Genomic DNA, 21,010 nt, shown 5'->3' on the forward strand with positions numbered 1-21,010 from the left:
CACTAGAAGTCCCAGGAATTTCGAGATCCATAGGGTTCCAATGGTAGAACCTCCTCTTCTACAGTCATGGCCAAAATTTTGAGAATGCTACAAATATTAATTTTTACAAAGTCTACTGCTTAAGTTTTTCTAATGGCAATTTGCATATACTCCAGAATGTCATAAAGAGTGATCAGCTTAACAGCAATTACTTGCAAAGTCAATATTGGCTAAGAAAATGAACTTTAACCCCCAAAGCACATTTCAACATCATTGTATTCCTGCCTTAAAAGGAGCAGCTAACATTGTTTTAGTGATTGTTCCAATAACACAGGTGTGGGTGTTGATAAGGACAGGGCTGGCGATCAGTCATGATTAAGTAAGAATGACACCACTGAACACTTTAAAAGGAGGCTGGTGTTTGGTATCATTGTTTCTCTTCAGTTAACCATGGTTATCTCTAAAGAAACACTTGCAGCCATCATTGCACTGCACAAAAATGGCCTAACAGGGAAGAGTATCGCAGCTACAAAGATTGCACCTCAGTCAACAATCTATCGCATCATCAAGAACTTCAAGGAGAGACCTTCCATTGTTGCCAAAAAGGCTCCAGGGCACCCAAGAAGAACCAGCAAATGCCAGGACCGTATCTTAAAACTGTTTCAGCTGCGGGATGGGACTACCAGCAGTGCCGAGCTAGCTCAGCAATGGCAGCAGGCTGGTGTGAGTGCTTCTGCACGCACTGTGAGGCGGAGACTCTTTGAGCAAGGCCTGGTTTCAAGGAGGGCAGCAAAGAAGCCACTTCTCTCCAGAAAAAACATCAGGGACCGACTGATATTCTGCAAAAGGTACAGGGAGTGGACTGCTGAGGACTGGGGTAAAGTAATTTTCTCAGATGAATCCCCTTTTCGATTGTTTGGGACATCCGGAAAACAGCTTATTAGGAGAAGAAGAGGTGAGCGCTACCACCAGTCTTGTCTCATGCCAACTGTTAAGCATCCTGAAACCATTCATGTGTGGGGTTGCTTCTCAGCCAAGGGAATCGGCTCACTCACAGTCTTGCCTAAAAACACAGCCATGAATAAAGAATGGTACCAGAATGTCCTCCAAGATCAACTTCTGCCAACTGTCCAAGAGTAGTTTGGCGCCCAACAATGCCTTTTCCAGCATGATGGAGCACCTTGCCATAAAGCAAAGGTGATCACTAAATGGCTCATGGAACAAAACATAGAGATTTTGGGTCCATGGCCTGGAAACTCCCCAGATCTTAATCCCATTGAGAACTTGTGGGCAATCATCAAGAGACGGGTGGACAAACAAAAAACAACAAATTCTGACAAAATGCAAGCATTGCTTATGCAAGAATGGACAGCTATCAGTCAGGATTTGATCCAGAAGTTGATTGAGAGCATGCCAGGGAGAATTGCAGAGGTCCTGAAGAAGAAGGGTCAACACTGCAAATATTGACTTGCTGCATTAACTCATTCTAACTGTCAATATAACCTTTTGGTACTCATAATATGATTGCAATTATATTTCTGTATGTGATGTAAACATCAGACAAACACAATTAAAAACCAGAGGGCAACAGATCATGTGAAAATATAATTTTGGTGTCATTCTCAAAACTTTTGGCCATGACTGTATACAGTTAGGTCCAGAAATATGTGGACAGTGACACAATTTTCGCGAGTTGGGCTCTGCATGCCACCACATTGGATTTGAAATGAAACCTCTACAACAGAATTCAAGTGCAGATTGTAACGTTTAATTTGAAGGTTTGAACAAAAATATCTGATTGAAATTGTAGGAATTGTACACATTTCTTTACAAACACTCCACATTTTAGGAGCTCAAAAGTAATTGGACAAATAAACCAAACCCAGAAAAAAAATTTTTATTTTCAATATTTTGTTGCGAATCCTTTGGAGGCAATCACTGCCTTAAGTCTGGAAGCCATGGATATCACCAAATGCTGGGTTTCCTCCTTCTTAATGCTTTGCCAGGCCTTTACAGCCGCAGCCTTCAGGTCTTGTTTGTTTGTGGGTCTTTCCGTCTTAAGTCTGGATTTGAGCAAGTGAAATGCATGCTCAATTGGGTTAAGATCTGGTGATTGACTTGGCCATTGCAGAATGTTCCACTTTTTTGCACTCATGAACTCCTGGGTAGCTTTGGCTGTATGCTTGGGGTCATTGTCCATCTGTACTATGAAGCGCCGTCCGATCAACTTTGCGGCATTTGGCTGAATCTGGGCTGAAAGTATATCCCGGTACACTTCAGAATTCATCCGGCTACTCTTGTCTGCTGTTATGTCATCAATAAACACAAGTGACCCAGTGCCATTGAAAGCCATGCATGCCCATGCCATCACGTTGCCTCCACCATGTTTTACAGAGGATGTGGTGTGCCTTGGATCATGTGCCGTTCCCTTTCTTCTCCAAACTTTTTTCTTCCCGTCATTCTGGTACAGGTTGATCTTGGTCTCATCTGTCCATAGAATACTTTTCCAGAACTGAGCTGGCTTCATGAGGTGTTTTTCAGCAAATTTAACTCTGTCTATTTTTGGAATTGATGAATGGTTTGCATCTAGATGTGAACCCTTTGTATTTACTTTCATGGAGTCTTCTTTTTACTGTTGACTTAGAGACAGATACACCTACTTCACTGAGAGTGTTCTGGACTTCAGTTGATGTTGTGAACGGGTTCTTCTTCACCAAAGAAAGTATGCGGCGATCATCCACCACTGTTGTCATCCGTGGACGCCCAGGCCTTTTTGAGTTCCCAAGCTCACCAGTCAATTCCTTTTTTCTCAGAATGTACCCGACTGTTGATTTTGCTACTCCAAGCATGTCTGCTATCTCTCTGATGGATTTTTTCTTTTTTTTCAGCCTCAGGATGTTCTGCTTCACCTCAATTGAGAGTTCCTTAGACCGCATGTTGTCTGGTCACAGCAACAGCTTCCAAATGCAAAACCACACACCTGTAATCAACCCCAGACCTTTTAACTACTTCATTGATTACAGGTTAACGAGGGAGACGCCTTCAGAGTTAATTGCAGCCCTTAGAGTCCCTTGTCCAATTACTTTTGGTCCCTTGAAAAAGAGGAGGCTATGCATTACAGAGCTATGATTCCTAAACCCTTTCTCCGATTTGGATGTGAAAACTCTCATATTGCAGCTGGGAGTGTGCACTTTCAGCCCTTATTATATATATAATTGTATTTCTGAACATGTTTTTGTAAACAGCTAAAATAACAAAACTTGTGTCACTGTCCAAATATTTCTGGACCTAACTGTATGGTGAAATCAACAATCTCAGAATTACATCCCAATTTAGTATTATAGGTTATGGTAAAGTGTTACCCTTAGGTACCTTGTCTTTAGGACTCTTGACTATTGGACTGATTAGGGGTAATTCTGTAATGCTTGATTGACATTCAAGTATCACTAGGGTCCCCCTCATAGACTTATTATGTGCTTATAATATGCTTATATTAAATTAATTGATTAAAACTCTTTCTTTATAGGGGAATAGAGTTATTTATCATATGTTGCTGAAACTTTTTTTGGGGAGGGGATTATATATAGAGCACTTTTTTTGAGGGGGTTACATGTCTCTACTGTGTAGTTGGCACAAATTCTATTGGCTAGATTATACTGTGGAAGTATTGTGTGTATATATTTGCTTCGGTTATTAAAAACCTTATTCTATATATAACTAAGGAGTTTTTTAGTCTGTGAATTGAAATTTAACTGAACAATTTAACTAAGAGGAGTACAGGACCTACAAAAGGTAAATAGTGCTCTGGTCAAGCTAACTTCTATAATAAATTAGGGTATTCCGGACATCAGCCAGTAACAGTATATGTACTGATATAAAGTGCTACTAAGTGGATTAAGTATGTGGGAAACTGATAAAAGAATGGACCAGATACTAATGAAAATGTAGAAAGGGAGAACTGTTAAAAGGTTGCTTAAGGCCTTGTGCTCACTAGACGGAATTTCCCGCGGATTACCCACGGATTTGCTGCATGTTTCGCTGAAGAAAATGTTCATAACATCTCTGCAGTGATTCACCAGCAAATCCTACGGGGAAAAAAAATGCTGTGCGCACTAGGCGGATTTTGGCAGCTGCATGTTTTGCTGCAGGATTCCCGCAGCAAAAACAATTGCATGTCACTTCTTTTCTGCAGGTAGCTGCGGGACTGGCTACCGGAGGAATCTCTAATAATACCAGTCCTGGTCGCAGTTACATGCACTGAACTCCGGAGCTGTCACCTGAGCTCCGGAGTGCAGCGTAGACTAAACTGCGAGCGCCGAATGATTGTTTCCCCAGCGATTGCAGTTTAGTTCTGGCTGGGCTGATCTCCGGAGTTCAGGTGACAGCTGTATAGAGGCCGGGCTGCACTCCGGAGCTTTCACCTGAGCTCCGGAGATCATCCCGGCCTGAACTAAACGGCAATCGCTGGGGAATCAATCACTCGGCGCTCGCAGTTTAGTCTAGGCTGCACTTCGGAGCTTAGGTGGGAGCTCCAGAGTTCAGTGCAGGTAACCACGGGCAGGCTTGGTATTACTGGAGATTCCTCCAGTAGCCACTCCGATGCTGGCTGCGGCATTTCCGCACCAAATCCGCATCCAAATCCGCAGCAAAACGTAACAAACCGCATGTGGATTTGGATGCGGATTTCGGTGCGGTATTTTCCCGCAGGTGCGGAAATCTTACTGAGCCTCCGGAATTTTCTTAAGAAAATTCCTTTTTCTAGTACACACAGGGCCTAATATGTAATGTACAGTACTGCCTAATGAGATGCATTTCTTAGTGCACACTTTAAAATGTGGACGCTGGCAATTATTCTGATTGTCTGCATTGCAGCAAATAAGGTATTGCACAAGAAAAGTTCCAGAGACAGGAGTGTAAGGTTCAGATTATGAAAATGTTAGTCTTAGATGATTATCGTAGTGGAGATCACTGGTAGGGTGATAATTGAGATTTGGTTCTGTACAGCAACTGTGTAAGTGGTAATGATACCTTTATATTGTATTCTGAAGCCGATGGGAAGCAATGCAATAAGTAGCATTGGGCGGTAGCAGGATGTCTATTAGCTGGGTAGAAATATGAGCCTGTCTGCTACATTCATGATAATTAAGAATGAGGAGAGTTTTGTAAGAGGGGAACTATAGACCTATAAACCCAAGACAACGGGCATGCTGACTGGGAATTCTGATAGTACTATGTATTGAAATATCAGTTTTAGTTGCTTTCATAGACAGAGGAAAAATACTTTTCATTTTGGAAAGACTGTGTCCAGATAGATCCTCTCCGTATTAGGAACAGGTACAATCACTTTTATTTTATAGTAGTTCACAAATGATGTCAGAAGGAGATGTATATATACTGTAAGTGGGGGTCATTAACGTACAACTGTTACTCTGAAATCTGCTGAAGTCTGTTCAATAGGGCTGTATAGACTGAAACAGTAGGGGGAACTACAGTAGAACTGAATCCAGAGGAACCCGTAAGGGGAAGCAGTAAAGAGGAGTCAACAAATGAGACATGAACTTCCTTTTCTTATAAGATTTATAAATTAAATATAATTATGACTTTACGACAGGATGAAATGATTTGAGTTGTACAGAATTAGAATACGGTTTGCTATCTTCCATAAACAATTCCACACCTGTTTACGAGAGGTGTTATATTGCATCTCTGCTGCAATTCCATACACATTCCATAAACACATGTGGCACTGTGTTTTTTTCTAATTATAGTCTACCCCTTTAATGATGGTATGAACTTATTTATTTCCAATTTTATTTCTTTTTTTAATTTCAGAAATCAGTCAAATGTTAGAAGAATGCACACTGCAGTAAAACTAAATGAAGTTGTGTTAAACAGATCTCAGCATGCACAGCTGGTCTTACTGAATATGCCTGGGCCGCCCAAGAATAAACAAGGTGATGAAAACTGTATCCTTTTAATTTTAAAACTGTGGGCGGGTGGGGCCTTAACATGTAAACTAAGCTTGGAAAGTTATAGTCTGAGATTCTCACTAAAATCCTAGAAAATGTCATTTTTATAAATCAATGTCCCATGCTGATGTTTTTTGTTACTGGTCTGTTAATGAAATAAAATTCCAAAACTTGGTGCTACTCTCATGCCCATAGCAGTTTCATTGATCTGATTGGTAGATGGTGTCATTGAATACAAAGTAATTGAAAGAACAAATTGCAAACCTTTCAATAGAAAAATTCTATGCACTTCTGTAATTCTCTCATGTCCCTTTTAAATAGTTAAATGGTTAATGCATTTGATGAATGGTTACTATTGGTATGTAATGCGGACTCATCAATTATTAGTATGGCAGGATCATTATACCTCTAGCAGATATCTGATGAGGTAGGCCGAGTCTTTAAGATGACTAGGTAGAATAATTACATGATGTTGGAGAATGGCAACTGAAATTACACCAGATAAATGATATTAGACACCACCATATTAGTTCACCAGTGATTTAATATATTTGGTAAATGATAGACAAAGGGTTTGTTTGGATTACACTAGTCAACAGCAAAATTGGTTCAGACATGAAAACAGTTGGACTTAACTAATTTTGGGGTGCTGAAACGAAAATTATGCTTACATTTTGAAATTGGCTCTAGTTTTTATGATACAGGAGTGCGTCGATCTTTCTCACAGCCTTTGATACAACGCTAGGCAAGGAATACATCATCAGCCTTGCGTCATCAGTTTTGCACCATCCAACTGACTAATGAATTGCTTCATCAATATTGCATCATTTCCAAATGACTAATGAATTGAGTCAACAATATTTTATGATCTCTAAATGACCAATGGTAGATGCCAAAGAAAGAAAGATGTTGCAATCTTAATTAAATTTGCATTACACAACTTTATAAAAGGCGCATGTTCTCCCTCTCAATCACATAGCATTTTCAGCGGTCGACTGATATCATCATTCAGGTATTCAGTGATGTTTCGGACTTGCATTAATAAAGCAGATAATTTCTGCTGTATCTGTGGCGAGGTGACTTTTGAGTCACAAAAGCAAAACTTGACTCATAAGGTTAAGAAAGCCTACAACCTGTGTTTAGGTTTCAAAATAGGAGATCAGGACAAGGATCAGGATCAGTGCCTCTGTGGTGACTTAAAGGTGGTTGCCATCGTGCTTGGTCTCCAGGTTGGTTACACAAAGTACTGTTGTTTCCTATGTGAATGGGACAGTCAAGCAAGACAAGAACACTACAAGAAAAGAGATTGGCCCCTCAGAAATGCACTGCAGCCGGGGACTAAAAATGTTTTTCATCAGTTTTTCATCAGTTGTCAAACTACAGAATATTCTGTTACCTTCATTGCATATCAAGTTGGGTCTCATGAAGAACTTTGTAAAGGCAGTGGACAAAAATGCAGAAGCATTCAAGTATCTCATTTGTAAATTTCCAAGGTTGAATGAAGCAAAGATAAAGACAGAAGTCTTCATTGGTCCTCAGATTTGTGTGCTTCTGCAAGATGAGGAGTTTCACCGTTTACTGCGTGGCAAGGAAAAGGCTGCATGGGTAGCATTCCAGTTAGTGGTAACAAATTTCCTTGGAAACACCAAGTCAGACAACTATAAATAGCTAATGGAAAATCTACTCCAGGCATATCATAATCTTGGCTGCAACATGTCATTAAAGATTCATCTCTTGCATTCGCATCTAGACTTTTTTGCACCAAACTATGGAGCAGTGAATGACGAGCATGATGAGCGAATTCACCACTAAATTGCGACTATGGAAAAAAGATATCGGGGTAATTGGAACCCTTCAATGCTTGCAGACTACTGTTGGACAATCACCAGAGATATAATCCAATGCTTGAATACAAGAGACAAGTAAAAGGAGCCGAGTATCCAGTGACTAAGGACATATTTTGTACTTGCAATAACATATATTAGTAGTTAAAATTATAATTGTTCAAAGTGCTTAGACCTGAATTAATTATATAGTAGATATAAATACACTTGCGTTTCCTCTGAATACATCTAATTCAATTTGTTTGACAATATATGTGCAGTTTTATATTTGTAGAAGAAATAACTACATGTTATAATTATTTATTAATTTATGGAACAGTAAAACGCAAACGCTTCGATTTCATGCAAACTAAAGCCAAATAACAGTTTTCCTTTTCATATTTGAATTCAGCACATCAAAATCATTAATAAATGGCCAATTTGATTTCTGAACCAGACAACTTTTTAAATTTTGTTGCCTAGTATTATTGATAATAAGAAATTTCTTATCATTCTTGTTTAATATTCCATCTGTTAAGGCTTGATTTATATGCCCTTGTATAAGCTTTAATGGTTCACAAAAGGGATCATTGCTGAATGTTTCATAGGATTTGTCATCAAATCATATATTGATAGGTTTTTTTAGTATAGCCATGATAATGCGGAATGGCAATGCCTCCCCCTTAGCTTCTGATTTTATAGTCTCTGGATCTATTTTAGCTACATTATTTTTAATACTGTTTGATTTAGGGTGATTTTGTAATAATTTAAAATCATATAGAACCATGTCACAAAATGTATTGAGAAAATGTCTGTTTTTCAATGGGATAAAAGTTAGATAATAGCTTCAATTCCTTATGGCATTTGTATTTTTTATATTTCAGGTGAATTTTATTTTGTGCCTTATAATTAAGAAGACCTTTCACCAAATTTTTCATGTTGAATAAGCACTGTGGAGCATAATAAAATGTTTTGGGGTTTTTTGTTCTTTTTTTCACCCCTCCATTGCAGTGATATTAGTGATTTGGCACTTAAACAATTAACTTTTTTACCTCTAAATAGGCTTCATCAGATAGATTTCACTAGGGGTATGTACCTCTTTCTCTTTCTTAGTCTGAAAAATCATGAAAATCTTCAAAACAGAGATGGTCCTTAATATAGTTTCTAGTCTTTAATCACCGTGAAGCTACTACTCTCAAAAGTTTTATTCTGCTCTTCAGCGTCTTTTACATCATGTGTCCAATTCAACATGAATAGTTTGTTGAAAGGTCCTTTTTAGGCTATGTGCGCACGTTGCGTTTTTTCCCGCGGAAACGCTGCAGTTTGAACTGGAGCGTTTTCAGTGCCAAATTGCATGCGTTCAGCTTCCCCAGCAAAGTCTATGAGAAAGCCGAAAAATCAATGCACACGCTGCGTTTCTAAATGCAGCATTTTTGATGCCCAAAATCGCTGCGGAAAAAAAAGCAGCATGTCACTTCTTTTGTGCGTTGTAGCTGCGTTCTGCACCCATTGAAATCAATGATGTGGGTCAGAACGCAACAAAAAATGCACTTGGACTGCATTTTTGTTGCGTTCCGCATGCTTTTTTGACGAGCAAAACGCAGGTCTTTTCAGTCTGTCTCTGTCAATGTCGGTCAATCTCTGTCTGTGGATGTCGGTGAATCTCCCTCTGTCTGTCGGTCGGTCTCTTTCTCTGTCAGTTGGTCACTCTAACTGTCTCTCTCTCTCTCTCTGTCGGTTGGTCTCTCTGTCCATTGGTCAGTCTCTCCCCCTCTCTCATACTCACCGATCCTCGATCACCGGCGCGGCGCTGTACGGCTGTCACACTGCTCCGGCAGCTTTTCCTCTTTTGAAAATGCCGGCCGCTCATTATTCAATCTGGTATTCTCTGCTTTCCCCGCCCACCGGCGCCTATGATTGGTTGCAGTCAGACACGCCCCCACACTGAGTGACAGCTGTCTCACTGCAACCAATCACAGCCGCAGGTGGGCGGGTCTATATCGTGCAGTAAAATAAATAAATAAATAATTAAAAAAAAAACGACGTGCGGTCCCCTCAATTTTGATATTAGCCAGGGTAAAGCCACATGGCTGAACGCTGGTATTCTCAGGATCAGGAGCCCCACGTTATGGGGAGCCCCCCAGCCTAACAATATCAGCTAGCAGCCGCCCGGAATTGCCACTTCCTTTAGATGCCACAGTCCCGCGACTCTACCCGGCTCATCCCGAATTGCCCTGGTGCGGTGGCAATCGAGGTAATAAGGAGTTAATGGCAGCAGCCCATAGCTGCCACTAAGTCCTAGGTTAATCATGGCAGGCGTCTATGAGACACATTCCATGATTAACCTGTAAGTGAAAGTAAATAAACACACCCAAAAAAATCCTTTATTTAAAATAAAAGACAAAAAAACACCCTCTTTCACCACTTTATTAAAATTCCCAAATACCCCTCCAGGTCCAGCGTAATCCACAGAGGTCCCTCGACGCATCCAGCTCTGCTACATGAAGCTGACAGGAGCGGCAGTAGAACTCCGCCGCTCCTGTGAGCTCCACGCAGCAACTGAAGTGAATCGCGCTGTCAGTGGTGACGTCACTGAGGTAATGCCGGTGTGTGTGTGCAGGGATGATGGGTGCGGTAGTGCCGGTCTGTGTGCGGTGAAGATGAGGGCTGTAGTGTCGTGATGTGTGCGGGGATGATGTGGGTGGCAATGTCGGGATGTGTGCGGTGATGTAGGCGGTAATGTCGGGATGTGTGCGATGATATAAGCGGTAATGTCGGGATGTGTGCAGTGATGTAGGCGGTAATGTCGGGATGTGTGCGGTGATGTAGGCGGTAATGTCGGGATGTGTACGGTGATGATGTGGGCTGTAGTGTCGGGATGTGTACGGTGATGATGTGGGCGGTAATGTCGGGATGTGTGCGGTGATGATGTGGGCTGTCAGGATGTGTGCAGTGATGATGTAGGCGGTAATGTCGGGATGTGTGCGGTGATGTAGGCGGTAGTGTCGGGATGTGTGCGGTGATGATGTGGGCTGTAGTGACGGGATGTGTGCGGTGATAATGAGGGCTGTAGTGTCGGGATGTGTGCGGGGATGATGAGAGCTGTAGTGTCGGGATGTGTGCGGTGATGATGGGTGCGGTAGTGTCGGTGTGTGTGCGGTGATCATGTAGGCAGTAATGTCGGGATGTGTGCGGTGAAGATGAGGGCGGTAATGTCAGGATGTGTGCGGTGATGTAGGCGGTAATGTCGGGATGTATGCGGTGATGATGTGGGCTGTAGTGTCGGGATGTGTGCAGTGATGTAGGCTGTAGTGTCGGGATGTGTGTGGTGATGATGTTGGCTGTAGTGCCGGGATGTGTGCGGTGATGTACGCCGTAATGTCGGGATGTATGCGGTGATGATGTGGGCTGTAGTGTCGGGATGTGTGCGGTGATGTAGGCTGTAGTGTCGAGTAGAGATGAGCGAACCGGTTGCGGTTCAGCTCGAGGTCGGTTCGCCGAACGGAGGTCCCGTTCGAGTTCGGTTCGTCGAACGTTCGACGAACCGAAGTCGAACCGCATAGGAAACAATGGCAGGCATTCACAAACACATAAAAACACCGAGAAAACACCCTCAAAGGTGTCCAAAAGGTGACAAACAACTCACAACAAAACACAAACACATGGGAAAGTGACAAGAACAAATTCTCATGCGAAAACAATAGAGCGTAACGAGGAAAAAGAGGACGAGACACAGATATAGGCATGGGACGCCCTTCTAAAATCATGTAAAACACCGCAAGGTGACTCCAAGCGGTAGGTAGCAAAGTCATTCCTGATCCCAGCTCTGTTCATCTTGGATCATTTTTAAAAAACACAGCAAGCAAGGGTTACTCCAAGCGGAGTCTCCCTTTTTTCCAAAAATTGAGCCACACAGACACCCCAACAGTGGGAGCACTTGTGCCCTAGTTGCAAACAGGATGTTTTGATTTGCATCAAGCACATTCAAAAATACGCCATAATTAACTGTCCCCAGGATGACACTGGGGTAGGTAGCAAAGTCTTTCCTGATCCCAGCTCTGTTCATCTTGGATCATTTTTAAAAAACACAGCAAGCAAGGGTTACTCCAAGCGGAGTCTCCCTTTTTTCAAAAAATTGGGCCACACAGACACCCCATCAGGGGCAGCACTTGTGCCCTAGTTGCAAACAGGATGTTTTGATTTGCATCAAGCACATTCCAAATCCACAAGCATTTACTCTCCCCAGGATGACACAGGGGTAGTAAATTCCTTGTGGATCCATGACTTGTTCATTTTGATGAACGTTAGTCTGCCCACATTGTCACTGGACAGACGTGTGCGCTTATCTGTCAGCACACACCCAGCAGCACTGAAGACACGTTCAGAGACAACGCTGGCAGCTGGACACGACAAAATCTCCAAGGCGTAAGTGGAGAGCTCTGGCCATTTTTCAAGATTTGAAGCCCAAAATGAGCAAGGCTCCATTTGCAAAGTCATGGCATCGAAGTTCATTTGGAGATACTCCTGTATCATCCTCTCCAGCCGTTGACTATGTGTTAGACTTGTTGTCTCTGTTGGCCTTGCAAAGGAGGGTCTAAAAAAATTATGAAAAGATTCCATATAATTGCTGTTACCAGCACCAGATACAGTCCTACTGGTACGGGTAGACTGTTGAAGATGACGAGACCGTCCCATGTTTGTCAAGTTACAACTGGGAGATTCACTCCCTGCACCTGCACGGTTGTTTGGTGGAAAAGCCGAGCTAAGATCGAGTAACAGCTTCTGCTGATACTCCTGCATACGTGCGTCCCTTTCTATTGCTGGAATTATGTCACAAAATTTGGACTTGTACCGGGGATCTAATAGTGTGGCAAGCCAATAGTCATCATCACTTCTAATTTTGACAATACGAGGGTCATGTTGGAGGTAGTGCAGCAAGAAAGCACTCATGTGTCTTGCGCAGCCATGCGGACCAAGTCCACCCTGTGTTTGTGGCATAGAGGTGCTAACCGTTCTTTCTTCCTCTGACATCTCCCCCCAACCTCTTTCAACTGAAATTTGACCAAGGTCTCCCTCATCCGCTGAGTCTTCCATGTCCATGGACAGTTCGTCCTCCATTTCTTCATGTTCTCCTGCACCTTCCTCAACATTTCACCTGCTACCATGCGCCCTTGTTGATCCCTGTCCCCCATGGTCCCATGCGTGCCGCGTTGGTGATGATGAACGTCTGGACCTTGGTGATGTTGTTGCGTCTTGCGCATATGAATCCTCCTGTAGTTCCTCCCCTTCCTGTTGTCTCACCCCCTGACTCCGAATAGTGTTTAGCGTGTGCTCCAGCATGTAAATGACTGGAATTGTCATGCTGATAATGGCATTGTCAGCGCTAAACATATTTGTCGCCATGTCGAAACTGTGCAGAAGGGTGCATAGGTCCTTGATCTGAGACCACTCCATCAGGGTGATCTGCCCCACCTCTGCATCTCGTTGGCCCAGGCTATACGTCATGACGTATTGCACCAGGGCTCAGTGGTGCTGCCACAGTCGCTGTAACATGTGGAGAGTCGAATTCCAGCGTGTCGGCACATCGCATTTTAGGCGATGAACCGGCAGGCCGAAAGACTTCTGGAGCGATGCAAGTCGCTCAGCTGCGGCGCTTGAACGGCGGAAGTGAGCAGACAGTTTTCGTGGCCTGGTCAGAAGGCCATCTAGGCCGGGATAGTGTGTTAAAAATTGCTGGACAACAAGGTTCAACACGTGAGCCATACAAGGTACGTGTGTCACCTTGCCCAGGCGAAGGGCCGCACCCAGGTTTGCAGCATTGTCGCACACGGCCTTACCAGGCTGCAGGTTGAGTGAAGACAACCATTTATTAAACTCAGTCTCCAGAGCTGCCCACAACTCAGTCACTGTGTGACTCCTATTTCCAAGACATGTCAAACTAAAGACCGCCTGATGCCGTTGCGCTCTGCTGCCAGCATAGTAATGAGGGGTGCGTGATTCCTTCTGCGCAGTGAGAACGCTGGTGGCCTGACCAGGCAGGCTTGGGGCGGAGGTGGAGGACGCAGATGAGGTGGAGGAGGCAGAAGCAGTGGCGGAACTTGGACAGACAGAGGATTGACACACAAGTCGTGGGGACGGCAAGACTTGTGCAGCAGACCCTTCACCATCTATCACTATAGTTACCCAGTGCCCAGTCAGCGACATGTAACGTCCCTGTCCATGCTTACTGGTCCAAGTATCGGTGGTAAAATGCACCCGTTCACATACAGAGTTTCTCAAGGAAGCGGTGATGTTGTGTGCGACATGCTGGTGTAGCGCGGGCACACCTTTCTTAGAGAAGTAGTGTCGACTGGGCATCTGGTACTGGGGCACAGCGACAGACATAAGGTCTCTAAAATCCTGTGTGTCCACCAGGCGGAAAGGCAGCATTTCGGTAGCCAAGAGCTTACAGAGGGATAAAGTCAACCTCTTAGCTTTGTCATGGGTCGCAGGAAATGGCCTTTTATTTGTCCACATCTGAGGGACAGAGATCTGGCTGCTGTGTGTAGACGATGTTGAGTAGGGTGTCCCTGGAAAAATGCAGGTTTGTGAGGAAAGTGCAGTCGGAGACATGATGTTGCCTTCATCCAACGTTGGTGCTATCGATGTCTGAGAGAGCTGTACACACGCACTTGTTACCCCTTCCAAACCAAGTGACGACCTACCAAGCAAACTGCCTGTTGCGGTTACAGTGGTGGAAGTTGTGCGTGGAAAACCAGGTGTGACAGCTGTCCCCACAGTCCTAGAAGATGAAGAGCGCGCGGATGCACTGGAAGGGGCAGGCGGTGGATGGTTCGCTCCGCTAGGCCGCATTGCAGCACGGTGAGCTTCCCACTGGGACATATGATATTTATTCATGTGACGATTCATGGAAGAAGTTGTCAAACTGCTGAGGTTTTGCCCTCTACTAACAGAATCACGACAAATTTTACAGATCACTTAATTTGGGCGATCTTTTGCTATGTCAGAAAAGGACCAGGCTAGGCAAGGCTTAGAGGGAATGCGACCTGCTGAGCCCCCCCGACTAGTGCTCAGAGGCAGAGTGGTGGCTGAGGATGCAGTTGTAGACGTGCTACCAGTGCTCCGACTCTGTCCAGGAAGGCGCAAGGTAACTTCGTCGTCGGTTGCATCCTCCTCCACCGCCTCTGTTGACCTCCTCGAGTGCCTGACTGTGGGTTGACAGTAGGTGGGATCTAGAACTTCCTCATCAATTGTTGTGTTTGCACTCCCCTTACCCTCAGACCGAGCCTCTTCTTGCCCTGACCGAATATTTAAGTTGTCATCCCAATCTGGTATCTGCGTCTCATCATCATCAGTATGTTCCTCATTGTCTATAACCACAGGTGTTACAGTTTGTGACAAAGGGTCAACATTATGCTCTGAAACTTGATCCTCACGGCCTGAATCAGAGTCACAAAGGTTCTGGGCATCACTGCAGACCATTTCCTGGTCTGTACTCACTGTAGCTTGGCAGCAGACCTCTGATTCACAGGCTATAGTGTGACTGAACAGCTCTGCAGACTCAGCCATCTCACTTCCATCATACTGTGCAGGGCTGATGGAGACTTCAGAGCTGGGAGAAAGCAAGTTTGATTGGGATGACAACTCAGAGGACTGGTGTTTTTTGGATGCGGTAGTTGAGGTGGCTGAGAGGGCACTTGTTGGACCACTTGAGATCCATTCAAGCATTTTCCTTTTTTGGCCATCATCTACCTTTGTTCCTGTTGTTCGTGTCCGTAAAAAAGGGAGCACATCGGATTGTCCACGGTAAGTAGTAGACATCTTACTTTTGCTGGTAGATGGTCTATCTTCAGCAGATGTTAATGGAGCTTTGCCACCTTCCCCACGGACAAACCCTTTTTTTCCTTTTCCAACACGCCTCTTCCCCTTTCCGCCAGCATCTGTCATTTTGCCACTCATGTTGATTGCGACAAGATTGTGCACTTAAAATGTGGTAGTAAAAATTGAGAGGTGGTGTAGATTGCAGCGGTGGTCTAGCTTTATTAACAGCAGAATAATAAAGAATAATTATCCCTGACAATGCAACTATGGCCCTTAAACTGGCAGCATAAATTGCTAGTATAATGGCTTAGTAACAATGAGTTTGAGTGTGCAATGCAGGCAGACGTGCTGCAAATATCTTTGCACTAGTGGGACGATACAGAGGTCCAATAGCCACGTTTAGGATGCCACTAAGTTCACTCAGTGTTTGCTAGTATAATGGCTTAGTTATAATGAGTTTGAGTGTGCAATGCAGGCAGACGTGCTGCAAATATCTTTGCACTAGTGGGACGATACAGAGGTCCAATAGCCACGTTTAGGATGCCACTAAGTTCACTCAGTGTTTGCTAGTATAATGGCTTAGTTATAATGAGTTTGAGTGTGCAATGCAGGCAGATGTGCTGCAAATATCTTTGCACTAGTGGGACGATACAGAAGTCCAATAGCCACGTTTAGGATGCCACTAAGTTCACTCAGTGTTTGCTAGTATAATGGCTTAGTAACAATGAGTTTGAGTGTGCAATGCAGGCAGACGTGCTGCAAATATCTTTGCACTACTGGGGCAATACAGCAGTCCAACAGCCACGTTTAGGATGCCACTAAGTTCACTCAGTGTTTGCTAGTATAATGGCTTAGTAACAATGAGTTTGAGTGTGCAATGCAGGCAGACGTGCTGCAAATATCTTTGCACTACTGGGGCAATACAGCAGTCCAACAGCCACTTTTAGGATGCCACTACGTTCACTCAGTGTTTGCTAGTATAATGGCTTAGTAACAATGAGTTGGAGTGTGCAAAGGGCAGGAGAGTACAGTGGCAGGGTTGTGGGTCTCTGGGTAGAGGAAAGGAAGCCTGTCTTTCTATCCCTCCTATTGGGGAAATGCAGCGAGGAAATCCCTGACCTTAGCTACACAGACGCTGTCATCTTGTGTAGCTGTTAAACTCTGTTTTCACGGACCTGTCACCTATGGCTCTGACCCTGCCGGTATGAGCCCTTAAAAGGACTGATAGAAAGTGCTATCCCTAAGCTGTCCAGCGCTGTGTATGGAGCGTATACAGCAGTATCGGCGATAGGAGCTGCGCCAGTGATGTCTGACACCAAGGACGCAGAAGGCAGATAATGGCGTGCTGGAGGAAAATGTCCGGTTTTATAATGCAGGGACATGTGACATGGACATCCTATCACACATGCCGTTGCTTCTTTGGCTAAAAGTCCACTTAGCTGTGTGTGTGTCTGGGATTGGCTGACATGCTGGCCCGCCCCACAAGACGCGCGCGCTTAGGGAAGGAAGACAAGGAAAAAAAAAAAATGGCGATCGCCATTATACATACAGCAGTGATCTGAATGCGCTGTTCCCGCACACTATACACTGTAATGTCATAATAGTGTGACTTACACTATTACAGTGGAAAGCCAGCTAGGAATTAGCTTTTTTTTTTGCTGCTAGAACCGTTCTCGAACGTATCTAGAACTATCGAGCTTTAGCAAAAAGCTCGAGTTCTAGTTCGATCTAGAACAGCCCCCCAAATCACTCGAGCCGCGAACTGGAGAACCTCGAACCACGAACCGCACTCAACTCTAGTGTCGGGATGTATGCGGTGATGATGTAGGCCGTAAGGTCGGGATGTGTGCGGTGATGTAGGCGGTATTGTTGGGATGTGTGCAGTGATGTAGGCGGTAATGTCGGGATGTGTGCGGTGATGTAGGCGGTAATGTCAGGATGTGTGTGGTGATGATTTGGGCGGTAATGTCGGGATGAGTGCAGTGATGTAGGCCGTAATTTCGGGATGTGTGCGGTGATGATGTGGGCGGTAGTGTCGGGATGTGTGTGGTGATGTAGGCGGTAATGTCGGGATGTGTGCGGTGATGATGTGGGCGGTAGTGTCGGGATGTGTGCGGTGATGATCTGGGCAGTAGTGTCGGGATGTGTGCGGTGATGTAGGCGGTAATGTCGGGATGTGTGCGGTGAAGATGAGGGCTCTCTCAGCAAAAGAAAACTTAATGCAGTGCGTTATTTCACCGGAATCCGTGGCCTTTATTATCACACTATTTGCAAGGCATCCGTCACATGCGTTACACAATGCCTTGTGACGGATGCCGTTCAACGCAAGTGTGAAAGTAGCCTTAACCTGAGTGACGGCAGCGCTAATCGCGCTGCTCACTTCAGTCACTCAGGGGATTAGCGGACACCGGTGAGTCCTTTACGGGTGACCGCTAATCAGGACACCACACACAGACAGAGCCGCAGTATGACAATGAAGTCGGGTGAAGTTCACCCGAGTTCATTCTCATCGCGCGACTGTCTGTGTCTGCTGTCAGCCGGCATGTAGCATAGCTGAATTGCCGGGGGAATGCACTGTCAAAAATGCATCCAAAACACATGCAAAATGCATGGAAAAAGCATCCAAAATGCATGCCTTGTGGATGCATTTTTTTTTACAAACGCAGTGTCCAGTCTGCCAGAGGGTGCGTTCTTTTCTACACTGCAGAGAAAGCAACGTGCGCACATACCCTTAAAGTGTCTTTTTTTGGGTTAGTTTGCAGAAGCATGTAGCTCAGACAATAGTTTGAAATCATTGTGTTAGTGTGTAGAGCAGAAAGATAGTTTCAGGAGATTTTGTTCCTTTTCAATAAACACTTAGTTACAAAGGTTAAAAAAATGTATCTGGTGTTAGATTGGTTGTATTATAGGGCTTAAGCGGGCTTTAAACGAGACGATAGATTGTGCAATATGTCGTTGGGGTCACGGTTTTCGTGACGCACATCCGGCATACCGCACAACGTGGTTTCGTGTGACACCTCCTAGCGACGCAGTATCGCTCACAAATCGTGAGTCGTGTACTCGTCGCTAGGTTTCATATAATTGTTTCATTAAAATGGCGGCGGTTGTTAATCGTTTCCGTGGCATCACACGTTGCTCCGAGTGACACCACAGGAACGATGAACAGCAGCTTTACCTGCCACCCGCGGCACCCGACGGCTTAATGGAAGGAAGGAGGTGGGCGGGATGTCGCTGTGACGCCGATTGTCCCGCCCACTCCAGGAAGTGGACATTTTTCGCCCACAGCGAGGTCATCCGTAAGGTAAGTACGTGTGACGGGGGTTAAACGAGTTTGTGCGCCATGGGCAACTAATTGCCTGTGACGCAAAAACGACGGGGGCAGGTACGATCGATTGTGCTATCGCACAATCTATCGTCTCGTGTAAAGCAGGCTTTACAGTCACTCTTCATTGTTTTGTATTTTTTTTATTTTGTTAAAAAAGGTCATGGGGGTGCGTAGGTATGTTTTGGTTGAATGAGTTATAGATTGATTCTGGATTTAAAAAAAAGCTGTAGTGCATTTTGGGCCAGCTAGAGTGCTCACTGTTAAAATCAGATCATTATAGAAACACCGTGTCCTCTGTTACCAATACAGTGGAACCTTGTTTAACAAGAACAATCCGTTCTGGGACTGTGCTTGTTAACCAAGTTACTCATTCAGCAAAGCAAGATTTCCCATAAGAAATCATTGCAATGCAGACAATTCGTTCCACAGCTTGTTAAATGTCCCATCCTGGTCCCCTATTGTGCCATTACACACACGTACAAACACGCACAAACACGTACAAACACACACAAACACGCATGCACACACACATATTAGGCTCACCTTACCTTCCGTTGCATCGCCGGTCTCCTGGTTCTTGTAGTTCTCCGGTACAGGATGTGTATTATCTTCCGCTGCCAGAGCGCTGACGTCAAAGGCAGGAGCCGCTTGCGTCTGATTGGCCAGCGCGCTGCCTTTGAGTAGCGTCTGACAGCGGAAGTTCCTCCCTCGTCGCGATGGTTACCAATACACATCCTGTACCGGCGAACTACAAAAACCGGCGATGGAACGGAAGTTAAGGTGAGCATAATATGTGTGTGTGTGTGCGTGTTTGTGTGTGTTTGTGCATGATTGTGTGTGTTTGTGCGGACTGCAAGAGCGGGTTAGGGCGCGGTGGATGTACGGAACTGGAAGTGTGTGCGGTGAGTATTTTGCTTGGACGGCAAAGCTTGCTCGTAAACGGAGTTACAAATTTACTGTAAGCTTTGCTCGTTAAGTGAAATACTCGCTAACTGGGTTACTCGTTAAGCGAGGTTCCACTGTATTTCATGAGTAGATATTGAAGTCATTAATTGTGATGGGCTGACCCATACGGTAAAAGTCCGGATCCATGTGGGTTCAAACGTTCCCAGGCACGAACCACAATTTTGATGCTTTTTTTGCCAGAAAATGTAGATTTGGTGCAGAAATATGGTTTATAAATTTAAACACAAAATTTGCATCTCTTGGTAAAAAAAATGAACAAAACTGGTTGTGACACCATTTCAGAGCAGCTTTCTGCCAGGAGGTGCAAATTTGGTGCTGAAATATGGTGCAGACATTTCAGCACCAAATTTGTCCCTCCTGGCAGAAAACCATGGAGAAGCAGGTCTGTAAACTCAGGGACTTCACCTGAGGGTGTTTATGGGAACCTGGGTCTGTCTCACTAAGTCATTTTAATCCAAGTATCTGTGTCTTGAAAAGGTGCTATTCATTTTGAAGTTATAAATTTGCTTCTAATTTTGTTGCAATTCCTTGAAATAATCGTGAGTGATAGTGTTTAGTGTTTCATGTGTTGTTGTCAAAGGATTTAAAAATGCATGTGGGCTTATATAGGATATGGGCATCTGAGTGATAAATGATTGCTGTAATGTTGTAAATTTCTTTTGAAGGTTTTTTTTTACCTTAAGGATCACTACTTGTTTTAAATGTTTGATATTGGGGAATGGCGAGTGGTTTTGAATGCTATTTTTTTTGTGGTTGTATTAACTATTGATAAACTGTTTGCCTTTCTCTTGATTCAATTTTATCAATTTCCTTGATGTATAAGGTAGATAGGTCTAGTCGTTGTTGTTGCTAATTCTGTAGAGATATGTGTGCTGCGGATGGTTCCAAGTTCTGATTTTACATGGCTTAAAATCTTGTTTATCCCTCATGAGAAGGTCACCAGAAAAGCACGACTCGAACTGCAGGGAAAAGTCTAGAGGAGAGTGTACGCACTAGCAGCAAGTTCTGGCTTATGTGAGGTGCAGACCATTGTATAACTGCAGGCAGACTTGAGAGACCCTTCTTGGAGCAAGCCCCTTGATGCAGAGAAGAGAAAGGTCCTGCTGAGAAGAGGCAAGGAAACCACA

The 21,010-nt window shown here is 44.2% G+C and overlaps 1 protein-coding gene across 2 annotated transcripts in view; it reads left to right on the plus strand.

The window, feature by feature from the left end:
- SLC12A7 (solute carrier family 12 member 7) overlaps positions 1–21,010 on the plus strand; it is a 1,179,416-nt gene that overhangs the window by 1,148,480 nt on the left and 9,926 nt on the right. For both annotated transcript variants that reach the window (XM_075315005.1, XM_075315006.1), the window contains one exon: positions 5,812–5,945. In XM_075315005.1, coding sequence (XP_075171120.1) covers positions 5,812–5,945 — 134 coding nt within the window. The remainder of the gene's footprint in view (positions 1–5,811; positions 5,946–21,010) is intronic.

Source organism: Anomaloglossus baeobatrachus, chromosome 6, assembly GCF_048569485.1.
Source record: "Anomaloglossus baeobatrachus isolate aAnoBae1 chromosome 6, aAnoBae1.hap1, whole genome shotgun sequence".
In the NCBI taxonomy this organism is placed as follows: Eukaryota; Metazoa; Chordata; class Amphibia; order Anura; family Aromobatidae; genus Anomaloglossus; species Anomaloglossus baeobatrachus.